This window comes from Pongo pygmaeus, chromosome 16 (genome assembly GCF_028885625.2).
Source record: "Pongo pygmaeus isolate AG05252 chromosome 16, NHGRI_mPonPyg2-v2.0_pri, whole genome shotgun sequence".
Taxonomy (NCBI): domain Eukaryota; kingdom Metazoa; phylum Chordata; class Mammalia; order Primates; family Hominidae; genus Pongo; species Pongo pygmaeus.
In genome coordinates, this window is record NC_072389.2 from 44,955,549 (window position 1) to 44,973,736 (window position 18,188).

The window sequence follows — 18,188 nt, forward strand, 5'->3', positions numbered from 1 at the left end:
TCAAATATGAGCCAATGGCTATATACCAAGTCAATGCCAACATCTAGTCAACTTCAAGCCCTCAATATTATAGAGAATAAGAGGTCCAAGAAGGCCAAGGAAAGTTCATTGAGCACCAGGAGTTTGTTGAGACAGAAGCAAATGAAGTATGGTCCCAGACCTCAAGTACTTTACAGCTTCCCAAAGATCTTGACCAGCACAGGAAACAGTCAACTCCCCAAAACTTGTTTGTCACAAAGGTTTACCCACATAATAAAGCTAACCAGAGGGTTAAACTGTGTCTATTTATCTCCAAACTATAAGGCTGCTGAAGAAAAAGCAGATATACATACTTGATGAAAGCAGCTATTACACCCCTTCCTATTCCAGAGATGGAGGGGCCCAGCACTTTACCAGCCTGCTGCTGGTAAGAGACGTGGTACCCTGGGCCTGTCCCTGGGGAGATGAACACGCCAGCGCAGTGCTTGAAATCTGAATGTTGCAGACCAAGTTTTCTTCTCAGGTTCCAGAAAAATATCACCCCTATGACTCCTTCATATACACACATAGACATACCACTGCCACTACCTCCACAAAATAAAGCAATAAAGGCAGGCCACAGTAACACCATGGTCCATGATTTTCTTACTTATCTTAGAGGAAATTCTTTCTTTTTTTTTTTTTTTTTTGAGTGTCTTGCTCTGTCAGCCAGGCTGGAGTGCAGTGACATGATCATAGCTACTGCATAGCCTTGAACTCCTTGGCTCAAGGGATCCTCCCACCTCAGCCTCCCAAGTAGCTAGGGCAACAAGCACTCACTACCATGCCTGGCTAATTTTTTAGGTTTTTTTTTTGTACAGATGGGGTCTCTTTATGTTGTCCAGGCTGGTCTCAAACTCCTGGCCTCAAGCAATCCTCCTGCCTCAGCCTCCCTAAGTGCTGGGATTACAGGTGTGAGCCACCATGCCAAGCCAGGAGAATTTGTTTCTTACATGTCAGCATAAGGTTAGATAATTCTTACCTTAATTTCTCCCCACAGCTTTATTCTCATTTCTAGACCTTGCTTCTTAATTTCTTTTTCTCTGCGTTGTTTCTTTGCCAATATTTTATCAAGTTTTTTCATCTTCTGAATAGCATCTTGAAGTTGAGAATCTAATTCTTTTAATTTGGGTTCATCTATATTGTGTTGAAAGTAAAAATAGGTTTGAAGTATAGTAAAACTATAAAGTTTTGTTTTGTTCTTACAATTTGTTCTTTCATTCAACAAATATTTATAGCTGATAGTAATAACTACTATATTGGTACCACATATCTCAATTTACAAGGTGCTTTCACATGTGTTTGTCTATATAATTATCTAACAACCCTATGAAATAGACATTTATCTCTATTTTACAGTTGAGATAACAGGGTCCTTTCAAATACGTAACAAATTATAGCACTGGACTCAGAAGTGAGTCTCATGATTTTAAATCCCAAATTCTTTCTCCTTCATTTTGTTATACTTTCTATGTTCATGACTAAGAAATAGGAAATAAGGAATAAGACAAGAATCCTGTCCTAAAGCTGCTTCAGACTAACTGAAAGAGAAGGCATGTACACAAATGGCTACAGTAGAAAGCCATATGTCTTCAGTGACACAAAGTGGTTGCAACATATAGAAAGAAAAAAAACTCAAAACAAGTACTCTATGTAGCTTGTATCTTTTTTCTGTGCTGCTTCCTTTGTTCTAATTTCTTAAAGTACAATTGATAATAACTTATTTGAAATTAAGGACTCTTTAGAACTTCTGTCATTAACTTATGATTAATGATAATAATAACTAACATTTGTAGAGTTACCTGATAGGCACAGTTTTAAGTGCTTTATTTTCAAACATTATATCATTTAATGCTCATATTAACCCTCTGAGGTGGTATAATCACTGTTCTCATTTTATAAATTAGTAAACTGAAGCTAATTTTTAACTGAGTTACACGTATGTCCAAGGTCATATAACTGGTAAATGCCAGTCAGGCTCCACCCAAATCTGATTGCAGAGCCAAAGCTCTTAGCCTCTTAGCCACAGATGATATTCTCTCCATTTAAATCTGATTAAAGCTGATAATCCAGCAATGAATAGCATGAATGCTCAAATAGTAAGTCTCAGCCACCCCAGGTTAGATCATTAGAAGTGGCATATTGTGCTAAGTAAGGCCAAATTTATCAACTTTTGAAAACCCAAAGAGTTCAGCGATGTTTCCCTATAATGTACATCACTTCTTCTTCTTCTTTTTTTTTTTTTTTAAGAGACAGGATCTCATTCTGTCACTCAGGCTGAAGTGTGGTGGCATGATCATAGCTCACTGCAACCTCAAACTCCTGGGCTCAAGCAATCCTCCCACATCAGCTTCTGAATAGCCAGAACCAGGACTACAGGCGCATGTCACCATACCTGGATGATTTTTTAAAAAAATTTTTATAGAGATGGGGGTCTCACTATGGTGCCCAGGCTGGTTTTAAACTCCTGGGCTTAAGTGATACTCCTGCCTGGGCCTCCCAAATGCTGGGATTACAGGTGTGGGCTACTGCTGTCAATTCCATCATTTCCTCTTAAAGGAAAAAAAGAAAGAGGAAAGCAACTTATCCAAAAAGGGAAAAGGATATGATTAATAAGGAGGGTCCTTGAATCTTATTGCTTATGTACTTCAAAAGCAACACCTTCTAGTTCTCATTCCCAACTGCCAATCCTAGCATTCTCCGGCTCCGTGAACATAGGTAGTCTATATAGCAGGCATTTTGAAGTAACTAATGCAGTACTAAAACAATATAAACAAATCCAATGTAAACTGTGTCAGCAGCTAATCTCAATTATCATATCTTTGAGACGGGAAGGGGACAGGGAAGTGCTGGGTAGAGAAAGGTAGAGTCCCTGGCGAGGGCTCCACCCTCGGGCCTGTACCCATGGACCTAAGTGAGAACAGGCACTCCTATTTTCACGCCCAAATGTTGCATTTTCCAAGGCCACTCTGGCCTGCCGTGCCCCCATCCTGTGCCCATATAAACCCGAGACCTTAAGCATACAAGACACAAGTGGCTGGACGTTGAGAGGAGCAGAGGAACACACCAGCAGACACTGGCAAACCAGTGACTACGGAACGATGCAGATGCCAAGGTGAGTTCAGCCAGAGGCAGTCAGAGGAGAGTTCAGTCACTGGGCAGCCCGACTCCAGGGGAAGACCACCTTCCCACTCCATCCCCCTTCCAGCTCCCCATCCTTCTCACTGACAGCTACCTCTACCACTCAATAAAACCTTGCACTCATCCTCCAAGCCAACATGTGATTCAATTCTTCTGGTATACCAGGGCAAGAACCCAGGATACAGAAAGCCCTCTGCCCTTGTGATAAGGCAGAGAGTCTAATTGAGCTGATTAACACAAGCTGCCAGCAGACGGCAAAGCTGAAAGAGCACACTGGAACACTCCCACCTGGGCTTTGGGAGTTGTAAACACTCACCCTTAGACACTGCCATGGGGTCAGAACCCAAAAGCACTCCCCATGGCCTCTGCACCTGCTCATCTGCCTGCCCCCTCTAGGGGTTTGAGCAGGGAGGCACTGAAGAAGTGAGCCGTACCCTTGTCACACGTCCTTCAAGGGGGATAAGGGAACTCTCCCATTTCACTTTGTTTCCTGAAAACCATAATCCTGAGTCACCTGACCTAACAGTGAGAGTTGATCTCATCCCAAACATACTCTAAGTCACAGCTCTCAAGCTTTTTCTCAGCTCCCCTTTACAGCCTTAAAAATAGTTTAACTTTTCTTATGTGAGTTATAGCTATTGATAGTGAACATATCAGAAATCAACACTGAAAAGTAAATATTTACTTATTAATTCACTTTCAAAAATAAAAAACATGCATTACTAATTATGTTAACATAAGTATCACATTTTATGGCAAATAATTATATTCTCAAAAAATTAGTGAGAAGAGTGGTATTGTTTAAATTTGTAATATCTGGATGAAGGGAAGACAGCTGGATTCTCATATTCTCATAGGAAGACAGTCATCCTATTGTAATCTGTTGTTCTGGCTAAAGTATACGCAGAAAATTTGGCCTCACACAGATATGTGGTTAAAACAGGAAGAAGAAACTTAATAGCCTATTCAGATAATTGGATAGTCTTCTTTGATACTACACCAAAACTTAACAGGGGTGGTTTCCTACAGGTTAACTTGTTAAGTGAAATCTGTAATCAAATCAGTGAGCTTTATGTATTTGTTCCATTAAAATCCATGGATCTATATTTCACATTGAATGGATCTTTTATCCTACATTGATCATTTGGAAAACAGTGGTTAACTAAATTATGCAGATCTTCAACCTCTTAACACATTTCATTACACAATGGCATCAGTTAATATTGCCACCAATTTTTATAAGAAAAGTCTAAGTATTGGAAAGCTATCAACCTCACAGTGACATATGCAGTTTTCCAAAACTGTAATTTTCACTTGAAAGTTCAAATTTTACCATTGGCAACAAATACTGTCAGTAGTTATCCTCGAAGTAACATGTTTATTTTCTTAAAAAGAAGTCTAGCAAATACCCATCTGAATGAGAACTGTTTGTCAGTCATTCTTTCAAGTAAAAATGGTGTTCCATTACAAAAGTGGCCAGTTCAGCTCTCAACTCCAACCATCACAAAAGTACTTTTCTTCAACACAACCTTCAAACTTCAGTACACAGCGTAATTGCTTTATGTATACTTCCCATTTTGCCCCACAGGATGTTAAGAAGATGCATATTTAAGGGTCAAAATTTCATAAAATTGATAGTTTTTACTGATTCATAGCCAGTGACACTGGCTATTTCTTTTTCCTGCCAGTGCCTGGTTGCAAAGAATACAATGACTACTAGTACATTTTGGTGCCATCGTCCTGATTCATGATAAAGCACCAGCAATTTTGCCCACCATTCCTTTTATACCATCAGTGCAAATGTCAGTATGGTGGACACAAAGGCAAATAGCATCTCAGTATTACTATGAAAACAGCTTTTACCTTGCAGAGCCCCTGCAAGGGTCTCAGGGACACCATCTCCCACCATATCCCCAGGGCTCTGCAGACCACTTTTTGAGAAACACTATTCTAATTCAATCTGACTAGAATTAATTTACCAGCATAAAAAATGTCATCTTTGAAAATCCAAATGTTATTGGGTGGGACTATCCCTATAAATTAGAGCATATATTATATTGTACAATTTTAGTCATCAAAAAATCAATAAATTGCACCATAAAATGCAGAAATACTCCCTACTTGATTAATGCACAATGACCACAATTTTATTAAATGACATATTTTGTTATACTTCTAATATATTTAAGGGCTCTTAATATTATTATAAATAAAAAGTGATTGCTTGCTCACAAATAGTCTATGCCTTTTTTTTGGTTTATTATTTATATTTAGTTGATAAAAACTCAGGTAATACTAACACCTTAAATATAACATTTGTAATTATCATTAACATTTGTAATTATCATTAGCCAATCACCTAGTGATTATCCTACCTGAACACTCAGGGATTATCTGATGTTGAACCAAATCCAGATCTTCATCTGATCCCTCTTCAGCCAATTTTATTTTCTCAGAGCAGCTTTCCTGCTTATCATCATTACTAGTTCTTCTGTTCTCTGTATTACTGCTTTCGGAGTGGTCCTCTTTACCAGAGTTCAAGTTGCTTGCGGTATCGACCTAAAAATAATTTCCAAAAAAAACAGTTTCCGAAAATACTGTTTTTTTTTAAACTTTACATTTCTAGAATATTTTGACACTAATGGAAGCAGATGGAGAATGTACATAAATGCATACACTAGCATTAAAGTATTCTAGAAATATAACACTAATTAAATGTAATTTAACTACACAATTCCATGTAATAACATTTGCACCATTCTCCAGCAATCCCTAGCAATAACGGAGAAGAGTCTACCTCAGTCCTGAAGGGAACTGCTATCTGCCAGGCTCTGGGATAAGGCAGACAGGCCTGCTCCTTGAGCTTACACCGGGATGGGCAGTCAAAGGTCTAATACGACAGCCACTTGCCACATGTGGCTACAGAATGGTTGAAAAGTGGCTAGTCTGAGTTGAGATGTGCTTTCTAGTGAGAGTCTCCTGATCAGAACCCTGTGCTTTGGTCATTTATTTATTTCTATGTTATTCACAGTTTTTCTATTTCATTTTAGTTTCCCTTTACATTTTAGCAAAGTTCATTTTGAAACACCAATTGACACAGCTGTGTTTTCCTAAGAGAGAACAGAAAAGGACCTCCATGGCCGGGTGAGGGAAAAGCAGGGATCATAGGCCCTGGGGTTTGTAAACTGTGATGAAAATCACTTCAGAAGTTAACACAGCCCAAGGGAGAGAGGCAAGACCTCAGAGAGAGAGAGTCAGCCCCTTCTCAAAGGAGTACCTTTCCCCTCCCAACAGAGAGACTGTCTCCTCCAGCCCATCTGCTCTCAGCCCTCCGTAGGTCTTGTGTTCTCTCTGCACCACATGTTCAACTCTCCACCACAATCTGCAGTCCCCTCATGAATCCCCAGGGTGGAAGATGGGCAGTGCTGAGAATGAAACTGCCAGGAATGCAGGCCTGCATGGGTATGTCCCTGCCTGAGCCAGGACATAAACCCAGCGGAACTGAGCTGACTCGGTGGGAATAATCACAGCCATCATTTATTGAAGAATTGCTATCAGTCATGGCCTGCCTCATTCACTTCTCACAATGACCCTATGGTGTAAGTTTCTCTACCATGAATTAACGGAGAAGAAAACAGACCTCGCAGAAAATGAAACTAGTGAAGGCCCAATTTATAAATAAGCAAAATAGTGTCTACTTTATGTAATCTGGGAGGTGGTTAAACAGGGTTCCCTGTTCAAACACATATTTCTGCCAAATGCCAGAAAAAGTCTGTAATTCCACAATAGCCAGTTAATCCTTAAGGCCTTCTGTCCTGTGAAAATGCTAACATTTCTGGGAGAAGTCACACAAGTTCTGTCTGTCATTTATATTGGTATAAACGAACTTAGCAGACCTTCCTCTGTGGCTGGGTTTCACGTGGGGGAATAAAGAATATACAAAACATAACTAGATGGATGGCACACTTCAGGGTACCCAAAGACCTTTCACATCCATCATCTCATATGATCCTAACTCAGAAAGAGCAGAAGGTAATGAGGTACAAAGGTGAAGCTGGAGAACTAGGCAAATTTCACAAATTTTCCCATAGTTTCCCACCCCACTAGCTACCAACTGTCTTCCCCAACCCATTGCCCACTGGCCTCTCTATTCCTAACCCCCTTGCTCTTCTGCTCTGTGGCCTATATGCATGACTTTTCTCTCTTCCTCATTCTTAACATCACATCCCATCTCTACAAAAATATATATATACATTTGGACAGGGTCCCACTCTGTCCCCAAGGCTGGAGTACAGTGGCGTGATCACGGCTCACTGCTGCCTCGACCTCCTGGGCTCAAGCAATCCTCCCACCTCAGCCTCCCTGACTAGCTGGAACCACAGGTGCATGCCACCACACCCAGCTTACTTTTATATTTTTTAACAGAAATGGGATTTCACCATATTGCCTAGGCTGGTCTCAAACTCCTGGGCTCAAGCAATCCACCCTCCTTGGCCTCCCAAAGTGCTGAGATTACAGATGTGAGCCACCGTGCCCAGCCTATTTTTATTTTTTGAGGTGGTGTCTCACTCTGTCGCCCAGGCTGGAGTGCAGTGGTGTGATCTCGGCTCACTGCAGACTCCATCTCCCGGGTTCAAGCCATTCTCCTGCCTCAGCCTCCCGAGTAGCTGGGATTACAGGCGCCCACCACCACACCCAGCTAATTTTTGTATTTTTAGTAGAGACGGGGTTTCACCATGTTGGCCAGGCTGGTCTCGAACTCCTGGGCTCAAGTGATCTGCCCACTTCGGCCTCCCACAGTGCTGGGGTGACAGGCGTGAGCCACCGTGCCCAGCCCCACCTCCATTTTTCATGGCTCCACTTCCCCCATTCCATACCTTTATCTTAATTACAGGAAACGCAAATACCTCATGAAACCCCTTACTAGTATTTACATTCCTACTTGAAACCCATGGGATTTTTACACAAAATACAACTATTGGCTCTTAAAAAAAAAATTCATAAGCAATAACAAGCCAAAATTTTTAGAATGAGAAATATATTATCACTAAATACATGTCACTAAAACACTAATATTTTAAACTCATTTTCTGCTGTGAAAAAAATCTTTGGTAAGAATTTAATAAAAGACAAATCTGAGCAATAAAACTAACTAGCACACCAAGATTTATCAGTCAAACCATATGTAAGGTTTTCTAGACACTGAATGATTTGCAATCAGCAGTCAGCATACAATATATTGGTAGCTTTCTTCCCCAATCTAAGGTGAACCTTACTGACTTTCTATGAACTTGATTAACACAAATCACAACTTTGAAAACTTTGCTTTCAATATAAGTGTCAAAGTCCAGATTGGCTAATAAATATTCTAGAGTTTAACCTGTAGCTTAGTAGGTTCAAATAAAATCTGAGTTTATGTGATCACTGATATTCTCCTTTTAATAAGTCTTGAATGAAGTAATATTAATCTGTGTATTAAAATGTATAAGTATCAATATCATGAAGTTGCTGCTTAAAAAAATTGTCACCCAGAAATAAATAAGCAGCAATACTAATTCTATGCTACTCTAAAATTTGCAGCCTGGACAACATAGTGAGACCTCTGTCTCTACTTAAAATTTTTTAAAAAGGAAATTAGACACATGTATTAACACGGATGAATCTCAAATGTATTATGTATGCTAGGAGATAAAAGCCAGAGTGAAAAGCTACATACTGTATGATTCCATTTATACAACCTTCTGGAAAAGGAAAAAGAAAAGAGACAGTGAATAGATCAGTAATTGTAAGGAATTAAGGGTGACATGGGATTATCTGCAAAGGAATAGAATGAAAAAATGTTTTCAGGGATGATGGAACAAATTGTTCCATATCTTGATCGTAATGGTAGTTATATCACTCAATCTATCTGCCAAAACTCATAGAACTATACACCAAAAAGTGAATTTTATTGTATGTGAATTTTTTTAACTAAAAATTAAAAGTTAATAGATCAATTGAGACACAATATTAATACATGACAAGATTTAATATCACAAAGTTAGAAATTCTCCCCAAATTAATCTGTAAAGTCAAAGCAATTTCAATCAAAACCCCAACCGGATGATTCAGAACTTAAAAAACTGATCTAAAGCACATATAGGCCAGACGCAGTGGCTCATGCCTGTAATCCCAGCACTTTGGGAGGCGGAGGCATGTGGATCGCCTGAAGTCAGGAGTTCAAGACTAGCCTGGCCAATATGGTGAAACCCCATATCTACTAAACATAGAAAAATTAGGTGTGTCTATTGGTGTGTGCCTGTAGCCCCAGCTATTCGGGAGGCTGAGACAGGAGAATCACTTGAACCCAGGAGGCAGAGGTTGTAGTGAGCCAAGATCACACCATTGCATTCCAGCCTGGGCAAAAGAGCAAGACCCAAAAAAAAAAAAAAAAAAAAAAAAAAAAAACATACAGAAGAGCAAAAAGCCAAGGATAGTTAAGACAGTCCGGAAAACAAATAATATGGAAGAGCCACTATCAGATATCAGTAATTATTACAAAGCTGTAAGAGTTAACACACCATATAGTAATGATGCAGGACTAGATGAAAACAAAACTGTATTTTGTACAAAGTCACTTACAGCTAGGGTTCTGGACATATGTTAGGATAATCCAATTAGATGAACCTGCACAAGATTTAGAAAGCAGATGTGAGGTAGAAGCATCATCCTAAGTTCCTGATAGGAAGCTGGCAGAAAAATATCAAAGGCAGCCATCTCTGCATGTCTAGTCACCAGCTTTGTGGTTCTGAGGGACTTGTGGCAGTGGTGGAAACAGCAGCAGCAACTTTCTGATCTCTGGATTACAGCTCTGGTGGCGTGACCTGAGAACCCATAATCCAGGGAAAGCCCCTCCCTGAACTCCCTTTCTTGCTGGTCGCCTGTTGATTTTGAGGTCTTCTGTTGATTTTGAGGAACTAAACTCTTTTTTGCAGTGGGGGAGGTAGAGGGGGAACACAGTCTCACTCTGTCACCCAGGCTGCAGTGCAGTGGCACAATCATAGCTCACTGCAGCCTTGAACTCCTGAAATCAAGCTATCCTCTTGACTCAGCCTCCCTAGTAGCTGGGACTACAGGCATGTGCCACCATGTCCTGCTAATTTTTTTCATTTTTTGTAGACTTAGGGTCTCACAATGTTGCCCAGGCTTTAACTCTTGTATTCAATCCCTTTCTGCTTGAAATACATAGAATGCTATTCCTGAACCACATCATGACAGTCAGAACTCTAAGAGTTCCATAATGCAGAATCTAGTCTACAAATAAAAAAAAAAGAGTATGAATTCATTAACTTGCCAAAATTTTTCATTATAATGTTCAAATTATTCATTTCCTAAAACCTTAAAAGAAATAAATGAGAAAACTAATGCTTTAAGTAAAAAAATCAAGTCTAGAAGTCTAGATATTTTAAGGAAAAAAAAGGGACTGCTAAAGAAAAAAAAATAAGGTCACAGCCAGATAATATCTGATATGTTTTGGCTCTATGTCCCCACCCAAATCTCATGTCGAATTGTAATTCCCCGTGTTGGAGGAGGGGCCTGGTGGTAGGTGACTGAATCATTGCTGTTCTTGTGATAGCGTTCTCACAAAATTTGGTTGCTTGAAAGTGTGTAGCACCTCCTCCTTCACTCTCTCTCTCTCCTGCTCCAGCCATGTAGGATGTGCCAGCTTCCCCTTCGCCTTCCACTGTGATTGTAAGTTTCCTGAGGCCTCCCCAGCCGTGCTTCCTGTACAGCCTGTGGAACCATGCAAACCTCTTTTCTTTATAAATTACCCAGTCTCAGGTAGTTCTTTTATAGCAATGTGAGAAAGGACTAATACAATATACCTACCAAATATACATCACATGGCCTTTACCAAACCATTTTTTCAAAATACTGAATCTTTTTGAGTAAGTGTTTTTAGTAAAAGTCAATGGTGGTATATTAGATGTTGGAATACAAAACTTCCTTATAAAGAAAAAAAGAGTTGATGCACAAGTTTTAACAAAGTACAGTGCAGAGAAATAAACCACACTCCAAAAAAAGAAAGGAAAAAAAGGAAGGCGGGAGGGAGGGAGGGGAGGAGCAGAGGGAGGGGAGGAGCGGAGGGAGGAGAGAGAGGGAGGGAAGGAGGGAAGGAAATGAGTAGAGTTTTTTCATATTAATCTAGATTAAAATCCAAGAAATCTGCAAGTGCTCCCCAAACACACCATCTAAGGAGAAAATTTAAAATGGGATGTTAACAACAACCTTAGTTTCATCAACTGCTGAGAGGTTGGAGAAAGGAGTTTAAATCTTTTCCAAACAATTAACTACCTTGAAGGATTCTGGTTCTGTTGAGAGCACCTCCAAAGAAGCATTTGAACTTCTGCTCCCAGGGCGTATTCTTGAATTTGAAGCTGGTTTTGAAATTCCATCTAGATTTCCCTTTATAATATCCATTGAAATCCTGGAACAACAAATAAAATATTTAATACCAAGAAACTTGGATATTTAAATCTTTCATTAGTTAGTATTAATATCCAATTACTCAGAGGCTTTGTTTTAAAGATTATGTTGCTACTGAAGTCACACTTAAGGGTTCCCCAGCTTCACCAAAAGACATCTTGTGTACGTGGATTGTTCAATCTTATGCCACAGTATGTATAAAATATACTGCCCAGGATGTTAGATACTGAATGTGGCTAAAAGAGAACACAGAAGCGAATGCCATCTCTGTTGCTTCCTGGGCCTCCAGGAAAAAACAGTTACGTGGCCCTGGTCTTCCCCGAGGGAACACTCAGGGGCACCCCTGTCTCTCAAGCAAGATCCACTTCATCTTAATGATTTGCTAAGGCCCTCCTACTTTCTTTTTTTTTTTTTGAAAATGAGTCTCACTCTGTCACCCAGGCTGGAGTGCAGTGGCGCGATCTTGGCTCCCTGCAACCTCTGCCTCCCAGGTTCAAGCAATTCTCCCTGACTCAGCCTCCCAAGTAGCTGGGATTACAGGAGCCTGCCACCACGCCCAGCTAATTTTAGTATTTTTTTTTTTAGTAGTGGCGGGGTTTCGCCATGTTGGCCAGGTTGGTGTCAAACTCCTGATCTCAGGTGATCCGCCCGCCTCAGCCTCCCAAAGTCCCCCTGCTACTTTCTTTCGGTTTTGCCTTCTTTTTTCTAGCCTTGCCCACTCTAGTTCAGCCTTCTTCCCTCTCAGCTCTGATTTCTCCTCTCCCCCGTGGGGCTGCATTTTCATGGAGTACCTATCTCCAGGGCACTGCTCTCATTTTATCAACCCTCCTCTTCTAAAACCCGTAATTCTATTTCTGCCCTCTGAAGCAAGAGAACAAAACCTACTTCCTTTATTAGAGGACAGATTTTCATTATCTGGCTACACATTACCAATTTATTTAACTATTCTTCATGTGATATTATCCACAGGCTTCTCACCACCCTGGCTGCTCTATATCTAGTGCTATTTCTGGAAGCAAGAAATACTAGGCAGGGTGGCATAAGCTAAAGAGACGCAGTGAGCGATGCAGGTACATTGATCCTTCCAAACCGTGTGGCTGACCAAGACCATTCCAGATCTGTCCTGTGACATTGGGGCAACACGCATGCTGAGTCAAATGGAAGAAAGAGGGTAATTCCAGCTTTTGCCCTCTCATACTCGGCTTTACATGTGAATGGGTGTCTTCCAACAAATCCTTTCCTAAATTCCTATCAATTATATATTCAACCATAACAGAATGAAAAAGGCAATTGCCTCTACCCAACAATGTCCTTTTCTTACCCTACAAAATGACTCATCTTTCTTTTGCTTTTTGAACAGCAGAGGCAGGGTCCAGAGAAGCTGTGGACACAGGAGAAAGCACAAATATAAACAACCTGAGGCTTCACCTAGGTACACAGAGCGATGTTACGGCTTGGCTTCCAACCATTCAACGTGCCAAAGCTTATGTTTAAGAGACCAGGAGGTCAGCTCTTCCCATCTCAGCAAATGAAAAACGCATTGATCTCAACATTATTCAAACTCTGCAGAAGAGTTTGGGCTCACTCAGGAAAGCACTGACATTATTATTACGGGATGATGGATCACCCTGGCCCCTCACATCACAACCAAAAAGCATAAGTCACCAAAAGGCCAAATGTCTTGTAAACGCCCTAAGCAGCCTGTCAAGGGAGACTTATTACAGCTTGCAGAGGGAGCAATGAGATGGAAGCATGCCCAGAGTCGCATAATACATGTCAATAAAGGCAGAGGCACAGGCAACCAACAATGACCTGGATCAGCTAAAGGGCTCCACAAATCTTTCATTCTGCTTTAGAAATAGGTCTGTTCTATTAGGTTCACTCCTGAAAATAATAAATTAAATAAAATGCAGTTCCTGAGGTAGGTGGGGACGCAATAACAGACTATCTTACGAATTTGGCCATCTAGAAAAAGGTATTGGTAAAGGGTATTAAAATTGGATCTTATAGATGTATTTAAGCATTTGAGAAGAAATTGCAGCTGCCACATAGAAATTCCACAAGAAAAATAAAGCATTGTACAAGAAAAAAGCAATCAAACAATATGTAAATAGTTATAATTACATAAGCATTGAATGTTGATTTAACCAAATATTATGCCTTAATTATATTGAGTGTTCGTGAGGAGTGCACAAAAGGAAGCGAGTAGTATCAGAAATGTAATCTGTTACCATAGGAAATCAAAGAGACTGTCCAGAAATTGATAAAGCCAAACAAAAGTTAAACATAATACTTTAATAAAAGTAAAAACTAATTTTATAAGTAATAAAAAATATGAAATCTCTAACAGACTGGAAGGAACATAAAGATAAATTTATAAACATAAATGTAAAGATAAATTTCATAATTATGGAATTAATGACTTAGTAAGCGTGATACTAAGAATATAAATCAAAAAGGAAAAGACTAACAGATGTGGCTACATAATAGTTAACGCTCTTGAATCTCAAACATGAAAAAGAACTCTAAGTGAAATTAAAAGGAACCTGAGAAAATGGGAAAATAAATGCAACATAGATGATATACAAAAGGTTAATATATTCACATATTTATAGAGCTCATACCAGTCAGTAAGAAAAGAAAATTCTAATAGAAAACTGGGTAAAGATTTTAAACAGAAATGCACATATCAAAAAAAATAGAGAAAGACATACAATTGTCAATAATCCTGCTTTAAAAAGTCCAATTTCTCTAATTAAAGAAATATACACAAAGGGACCTGAAAGATGATGACACATCAAGGAAGTAAGAGTAGTGGGTTCCGGATTGGTGGGTTTCTGGATGTTCTTGTCCCCTTGCTTATCTGTATTTTCTGTTTTTCTATTAACTATATCTTGTATTTATAACTAAAGAATTCATTTATTATAGAAAGATCTCTAGAATGTACTAAAAGGTATTTGAAAATAAATAAAAATCACCCAACATCCCACCACCCTGAGCTAAACGCTATTGGTACATCTTTCCCATTTTTGCTCTATGTCTTTTTCAACAAAATTGGACTAATGTGTTTCTCACCACTACATAATGAGCATTTTCTTAAGATATTAAAACACTTCAAAATAGAATCGTATTTACTTCATGATACTTGATTAAATAGATTAGATATATGACCAGATTCTAAATTGTAACAAGTGCCAACTTTATATAACATTCATTTCAAACGAGATTAAAGTTTTTCATAGAGGCTTCTGAGAAATGCAATCAACATAGATGATTTAAAGCCAAAATGGGGACCTATGGCTGCTATAATTTGGTATTTTGAGATGAATAAAAGAATCAAAAGAAAATGAATCCTCCTCTGTTTAGTCATTATGAGTAGCAAGACTTTAAAAAGTGGGACTGATTTAGTTTCACTATTTTTATGTCTAAAAATTATTTATGTATGGTCAATTTTTTACTTTATATGTTTGTGTATTCTGTAAGGAATACTTGCCCATGCAGAAAAAAAATCAAATAATACAGGTGAATATCAAAATGTTTTAAGTCAAAATTCGGCTTACCCCAAGAATTAGCATTAATAGAGACTCGCAAGTCTAATTTTTTTAGGCATATGCAAACCTTCTGTCCTGTATACCCATCGACTCCTCCCCAGCGCAGACACACACACAAATGGCATGGTGCTTTGCAACTTGCTTTTTCACAATTAACAATCTATTTTGGCCAGGCGCGGTGGCTCACGCCTGCAATCCCAGCACTTTGGGAGACCGAGGCTGGCAGATCACAAGGTCAGGAGGATCAAGACCATCCTGACTAACATGGTGAAACCACGTCTCTACTAAAAATACAAAAAATTAGCTGGGCGTGGTGATGGGCGCCTGTAGCCCCAGCTACTCGGGAGGCTGAGGCAGGAGAATGGTGTGAACCGGGGAGGTGAAGCTTGCAGTGAGCCAAGATCGCGCCACTGCACTCCGGCCTGGGCAACAGAGCGAGACTCTGTCTCAAAAAAACAAAAATCTATTTTATGTATTTTTCTATATCACCATTTATAGATATACGTCATGCTTTCAAACAACAGCATAATATCCCACAGATGTAGCACTTTTTTCATCAGTTCACTTAGGTGGTATATAGAATATTTGCTATTAAAAGCAATTCTAAAACTTGCTCAAAATGTATCACAGACCTAAAGTAAAACTTAACACTACAAAATTTTCTTTTTGTCGTTGTTATTGTTATTGTATTTGTAGTAAAAACGGGTTTCACCATGTTGGCCAGGCTGGTCTCGAACCCCTGACCTCAAGTGATCTGCCTGCCTCAGGCTGTCAAAGTGCTGGGATTACAGGAGTGAGCCACCGTGCCCGGCCAAAACTATAAAATTTCTCAAAAATATATGTGACTGTGGGTTAGGCAAAAATTTCTTAGATACAACATCAAGGCATGATTCATAAAAGAAGATATAGATAAATTGGAAGGCATCAAAATTTAAAACTTGTAGTCTTCAAAAGGTGTTAAGACAAGGAAAACAAAACCCAAAGACTAGGAGCAAATATTTGCAAAACACATATCTGACAAAGGACTCGTATCCAGAATATATAAACAAGTATCAAGACTCAATAACAAGAAAACAAAGGATTTGGACACACACACCACCCCAGATGATGTATGGATGGCAAAAGAGCACATGAAAAGATGTTCAACATCATTACCCCTCAAAAAATAAAATAAAAATCACAATGAGATACCACTACACACCTATTCAAATAACAAAAATTAATTTTTTAGAAAACTGACAATACCAAGTGCTTTCAAAGTCGGAGAGCAACTGTAACACTCATATTGCCAATGACAATGCAAAATCATCACTTTTCAAAACTGCTTAGCAGTTTCTTATAAAGTTAAACATATATTTACCATATGACTCCACAATCTCATTCATATTTACCCAAGAAATGAAAACATATTCATACACACAAAAAAAACCTGTAAATGAATATTTATACCAGCTTCATCAATAATAGCCAACAACTGGAAAGAACTCATCCAAATGTGCCTCAAGTAGGAAATGGATAAATATACCACCGTACTTCCATACAATGGACTATTACTCAGCAACATAAAGGAGCAAACAACTGATACACAGAACATGAATGAATAGCAACTGCATGATGCTAAGCTGAAAGATGCCTGATTGAAAAGGCCACAGGGTGTTTGCTTCCATCAATATGACATTCTGGAATAGGCAAAATTACAGGAACAAAAAACTAGGAAGTGGTTGCCAGGGATGGCGTTACGGGAGGGGTTAAATACAAAGAGCACTAGGGAATTTGGGGTTCATGATGAAACTTCCGTATGCTGATTGTGGTGGTTGGTAATTACATAACTGTATACATTTGTCAAAACTCACAGAACTATAGATTAAATGCGTGAGGCTTACCATAAGTAAGTTATACCTCAATTTTAAGTTAATATATTTGTGCCAATCTTTCTTTAGTTACGCTCATACATCCATAAAATATATTAGAATTGCTGAGTCAAAGAACACTTATATTTCAAATTTTGGTAGTTCGCCAAATTGTACTCCAAAAAGGCTGCACCAAATTACACTACTTCCCCTACACTGGCCTGGGGCCCATCTGGTTATGTCAAAGCTGTTTCATCTTCTCCAGTCTGATAGGTGTAAAAGGTATCTGTGAATTTGGTTTACATTTCTTCACGAGAAAAGTTGAGTCTCTAATCAATTGTTTGCTGTTTGCATCTTTTTATTTTTCCTGTGAAATGCCTATTTGCATCCTTTGCCGTTTACGGTCTAGTTTAAATGGCTGGTGATCAGTTCTAGATCTTGGTGGGAAGATCCAGATCTCGGGAAAGTGGGAGCCTTGGTTACAGGTCCTAATGTTAGGTGATTCCTGGAGAAACAGCCTCCGCGGAGGCAGAAGCCACTGGGGCCCCGCCCCCACTGAGCCCGCCCCCGCCCTCTCATTGGCCCTGTCCGCTCTCCCTGACGGTCCATCTACATGCCAAGCGGCCCGACGCAGCTCCGCCCCGCCCACTCCTCGGCCCACCGCCCCGCGACCGAGCTCCGCCCTCATCTGCGCGGCCCCTCACCTTCCCGCCGGGCCTCCTCGAGGAACTGGCAGCTGTCAGTCAGGGCGCAGATGGCCGCAGAAGCGCGCCGCCGACACTTGCCGCGCCAGCCACTTCCCCCAGAGGAGAGGGGTCTCTCCCGCCACCGCAGCCTCTCTGGTGGTGGAAGAAGCCGCCGGTCCAGATCCCTCCTGCCTCTTGGACCGCTGTTTCCTTGGCAACCAGATGCGCGACGCTTCCGGTCTCGCGATAGCGGAAAGGGCTGTACCATCCGGAAATGGGACCGGGGCGGGTGGCTGCTGGAGCCCTGCGAGCTGGGACTGCCGGCCTGTGTCCTTCCGTCTTCGCTGCCGACGGTGGGGGTTGGGAGCGATTTGTTCGTCTTTAGGATAGATTCGGAACGGGGGACGTCTGGATGCTTGTGTATCTCTGTCCTTCATATTGCTGTGATGCCTTACAGGTCAGTTATCCTCTCCGAG

The 18,188-nt window shown here is 40.1% G+C and overlaps 1 protein-coding gene across 2 annotated transcripts in view; it reads right to left on the reverse strand.

The window, feature by feature from the left end:
* FSIP1 (fibrous sheath interacting protein 1) overlaps nt 1-17,925 on the reverse strand; it is a 191,422-nt gene extending 173,497 nt beyond the window's left edge. For both annotated transcript variants that reach the window (XM_054450788.2, XM_063652575.1), the window contains exons 1-5: nt 17,731-17,925; nt 12,947-13,006; nt 11,494-11,626; nt 5,535-5,718; nt 1,001-1,155 (exon numbers count right to left, since the gene is read on the reverse strand). In XM_054450788.2, the coding sequence (XP_054306763.1) occupies nt 1,001-1,155; nt 5,535-5,718; nt 11,494-11,626; nt 12,947-12,963 (489 nt within the window). In that variant the 5' untranslated portion in view covers nt 12,964-13,006; nt 17,731-17,925. The remainder of the gene's footprint in view (nt 1-1,000; nt 1,156-5,534; nt 5,719-11,493; nt 11,627-12,946; nt 13,007-17,730) is intronic.
* Nucleotides 17,926-18,188: the final 263 nt, after the last annotated feature.